The sequence below is a fragment of the Lactuca sativa genome, chromosome 9 (genome assembly GCF_002870075.4).
Source record: "Lactuca sativa cultivar Salinas chromosome 9, Lsat_Salinas_v11, whole genome shotgun sequence".
In the NCBI taxonomy this organism is placed as follows: Eukaryota; Viridiplantae; Streptophyta; class Magnoliopsida; order Asterales; family Asteraceae; genus Lactuca; species Lactuca sativa.
Genome location: NC_056631.2, coordinates 9,185,159 through 9,189,425, shown reverse-complemented (window position 1 = coordinate 9,189,425; position 4,267 = coordinate 9,185,159). Strand labels below are relative to the sequence as shown.

The 4,267-nt window shown below is 32.6% G+C and overlaps 1 protein-coding gene across 1 annotated transcript; it reads right to left on the bottom strand.

Moving 5' to 3' along the window:
* Nucleotides 1-1,726: 1,726 nt before the first annotated feature.
* LOC111921680 (uncharacterized) lies at nucleotides 1,727-2,616 on the bottom strand. The gene is made up of 3 exons (XM_023917265.3): nucleotides 2,217-2,616; nucleotides 2,034-2,130; nucleotides 1,727-1,957 (listed from the first exon to the last, which is right to left on the bottom strand). The coding sequence occupies exons 1-3, from the start codon at nucleotides 2,446-2,448 to the stop codon at nucleotides 1,786-1,788; spliced, it is 501 nt and encodes a 166-aa protein (XP_023773033.1). The 5' UTR covers nucleotides 2,449-2,616; the 3' UTR covers nucleotides 1,727-1,785.
* Nucleotides 2,617-4,267: the final 1,651 nt, after the last annotated feature.

Genomic DNA, 4,267 nt, shown 5'->3' with positions numbered 1-4,267 from the left:
TGGAACTTAGAACGCTTCGAAATGCTTGGAAATCATCCTATGCACAAAAGGATGTGAGTTTACGGTGGTAAACTCATTAGACCGTAAACCATAGGACCGTAAACACATGGGACCGTGAACCTATTGGACTGTAAACCATTGGACCACAAACTCACTTGGTCATGCCATTTGGATCGTAAACTCTTTAGGGTGGCCATACACCCTAAGTGTGCAATCATATGTGATTGTATCCCTTCAATCTAAGAGTTTCCTAGTCTATTAGGGTGTTATCCCTTATAATTAGTTGTTTATACACTAATCAAATACACATACATGTCATTATATGTTTATTATGATCTTTGTGTGCTCAAGGTTTCACCTGACACTCTACATCCTTTTTCCAAACATACATTCATATCACTCACTACAGGTGAGTTCATACCCCTTAATCTACCTTTTAAATGATTTTAAATGCTTTTAAATGCTTTTATGGGGGGAATACAAGTTGAAATATTATAGTTATTATATCAATCACATGTGATTAATAACTATCAAACAAATGGATTTGATATACTTTTAACTGTTTTATCAAACAAACTACTTCAGACTGTTTATCAAACTCTTTTACATGTTAAACTCTTTATCAAACTTGTTCTTATATGCCAAAATGCTTTTAAATCATTTTATAAAATGACATCTAGTCATCAATATTTATTATTAAACTCTTCAAAATGCTTTACACAACTTCTTTTTAAACTTATATATTGTCAAAACCATGTCTAATGCATATATAGTTATATAAGTAAGGTTTGAAGGACTTAGGACTGATAACTCACTTTATTTCGTGTTCCTCATTTGGTTGTGGACTTAGAGTACCATGTTGTTTGTACGAGTGTTGTTTGATCCTTAGTTATATATTATGTATATATGTATAAGAGATAAAAGCTTTTATCTCAGTTCAACACACTCAGTTATACAAACAATTCTACTAGTAAACTATAATAGGTATAGTTTAGGAAGACACTACAAACACTCTAGTCTTTTAGTACACGTTTCCTGTATTCGAAAATATAAAGAATGTCCAAAACGGAGACCGTATGCAAAAGATACGACCGTTTTAAGAATCCAAACCAATATAATACTAATCTTCTTAAAACTGTTTCTGTCCGTTGAGGGACTTGCACGCCTTAGATGGAAATTCCGAGAATGTTTTTGGACTCAGCTCATAGTCTACTATTTAATTTCATACTTAAAATATTTTTAGTAAAACTATTTATAAATGTTGAATAATCCGACGTTCTGAATCAGTTAATCACAAAACCCTAATTTATTGATTTCGACATGATTTCTATTATTAGTAACGTATACCGGAATTGATGTAAAGGTCTAATACAATTATATGTATATTAATAATAAGCTTTATGTAGCATTAGTAATGTATGTGTCAAATAAACTTAGTTTGAATATAATGGATATGTGATAAAAATTCGTTACATTTATATATCACACAAACATACATAGCAAACTTTTCTTATATACAAATCTCCAATTCTTTATATATATATCACAAACATACATAATAAACTTTTAATATGAAAGTTTATAATATTGTGTATGCATCATTGCCTTCAAATGTTTCAAACAAATACGCAAATACATACAATATTATTAAACCTAAAAGTGTATATTAAATCTATTAGAAATATACATCGATACACAGAAATAACATAAATAATTAAACCAATAATTACACAAATACATGAATGATTAAACTAATAAATTGCTGCAAGTTTCATACAAAATACATCAATCATTTAATTTAATTGACAACCAAATTGAAGTGCTACTTTCCCACTTCAAGTTACCCAAAGTTACACACAAAGGAAATGTGTTTCCTTTTTCAAATGAAACATCAAACCCACAAACCCTCCTGAATTCGTCGCCTTCTTCAGCTCCTCTCCCTCTTCCTTTTCTTTCCCTGTCAAATGAAACAACCGAACATTCATTAAAGAGATTTTAGCCAAGAACACACACCACTAGAAGTCGGATTTTACCTATGCAAGCCAAGAGGCATCAGCCTCGTTTCCATCCCCTCTTCCTCGCAATGAACACAACAAAGCCAAACAGCCACTGATTTCTTACTTCTTTCTCCTGTCAAAACACAAACCCAAACAAAAACCAAAGTCCTATTGACTTCATTAGAAAAAAAAAAGAGAGAGAGAGAAAAAAAAGAAAACCGGAATCAACAGTGTGACTGCCGCAGCAGCACCCGTCGCATCTTCCCTTCCTTCCCGACGAGCTCCGCTGCCAAACGCCCCCACTCGAGCTGCTACTGCTGTTAGTTTCCTCCCACCGGACCCCCTCTTCTGGCCTCGCCCCTCGTACCTCGTCCTCGCATTTTCCCTTCGCACCCGCTACCGGGACTGAAGCAACAATGAGAGCACGAGTAGCCTTGCTACTTCTTCCCATCTTCTTTCTTCGGCCTCGTCGACCCCGGAGACGCTCCCTTCGCCAGCAATCGATCCGCAATCGCCAGATTCCTTCACCACCTGCGACTCTTCGTGATTTCTCGCCACCGTCGAACGTTCATATCTATCTCGTTCCTTTGTGTTCGTCCGTATTCCTCGTTCCTTTTGACCGATCAAACAAAAAGACGGGACATAAAAAAAACCCTAATTTCTATTAAGTTTGATAAAATGAACAAAATAAACCCTCATGTGACAAAGCATTACGAAATCAGTCCCAAACCCTAATCCATTTATTCAAAATAGCCCCTCCGTTGATTATTTTTAACAGTATGAATCCCAATCTCCAAATTTTTAATAAAAATAAGCATTTCAGCCCTTACAATGGAAATTCATAACCAAATCAGCCCAAATTTTTAAACACTAATTCCATTTGAATGATCTCCCTTGATTTATTTTAACCAAATCAGTCCTACCTTGGTTAATTAAATTACCAAACTGCCCCTATAGTTTAGTGAAGTTACAAAACAACCCTATAGTGTGAATTTGTTTCAAAACGGTTCCGAACGAACTTCAAAGCTCAAGAATTGTGGCTTTGTGGTTTCTTACGACAAGTTACTCAAAATAAACCGATTCCGTACAAATCGAACTCACGCTTCAAGGGTGAGTGCTTACGACATTATTTTAATAATTTTAATTATTTTGTGGGGGAATACATGTGCCTATATACTTTGTTTATACAAATATATTATCCTTTTATGCGAAAATACAACAAGTCTAGTTTATAAAAATGTTATTTAACAATGTAATATATTTTTACAAATAAACTAGTATAAACTTTTCATATACGTATTATGGTTATTTTATCGTGAAATAACCAGTCCACATAACAAATGCTACATGATACGAAAATATATGATTTTTATGTGACATTGTATATCATAACAAACACAACATAAAACTTTGTAGTATTTCAAAGATTCAAGCTATTATTATGAACGTATATTTATATGTTTAAATACATAAAGTTTACACATATGCTCATTACTTTGGAACGTATATATTATTATATTTATAAAAGCTAGTACATTAAATTTTTACATACATACCAAGCATAATCGACTTTTATAAACTTTATACAATGAAATTCATTATGCCTAATGACTTAACCACAATTAAGTTAGAGATGAGAGCTATTAACATACTTTAGTTAAAGGCTTTTTAGTGAGATTATATTCATTAGCTGAGTCTAGCACTTAGCATACCCACATTATAATAACTGTTAATCTTCGGAGCGAGATACACACACACACACACACACACACATATATATATATATATATATATATATATATATATATATATATATATATATATATATATATATATATATATATATATATATATATATATATAGATCTATACAGGTTTGACATCCCCACATACGGTTGCTCGCTACAACCTCGACCGATCTATCGAAATGGGTGATAAGTGTCTACAATTACTACTACAACGTCCAATGAAGCGTTGTAGGGGTACATTCAGTCACATAGGTCGGTTATAGGTCTCACTGTAAAGATTAACTAAAATCTCTCTCTCACTCTCTCTATCACTACAAACAATGGGCTTGGTTACTTCCAAAACTATTTTAAGTATGGAATTACTTATGTAACAATATAGTTTGGTTTTCAAGTATATTTAAGGATTCTTTACAAACACAGTTTTAAGTATGGATTTACTTATACAAAAATACACTTTGTCTTTCTAAGACTCTTTACAAATATAGTTTTACGTATTGTTATACTTACAAAGAAAATACTTTT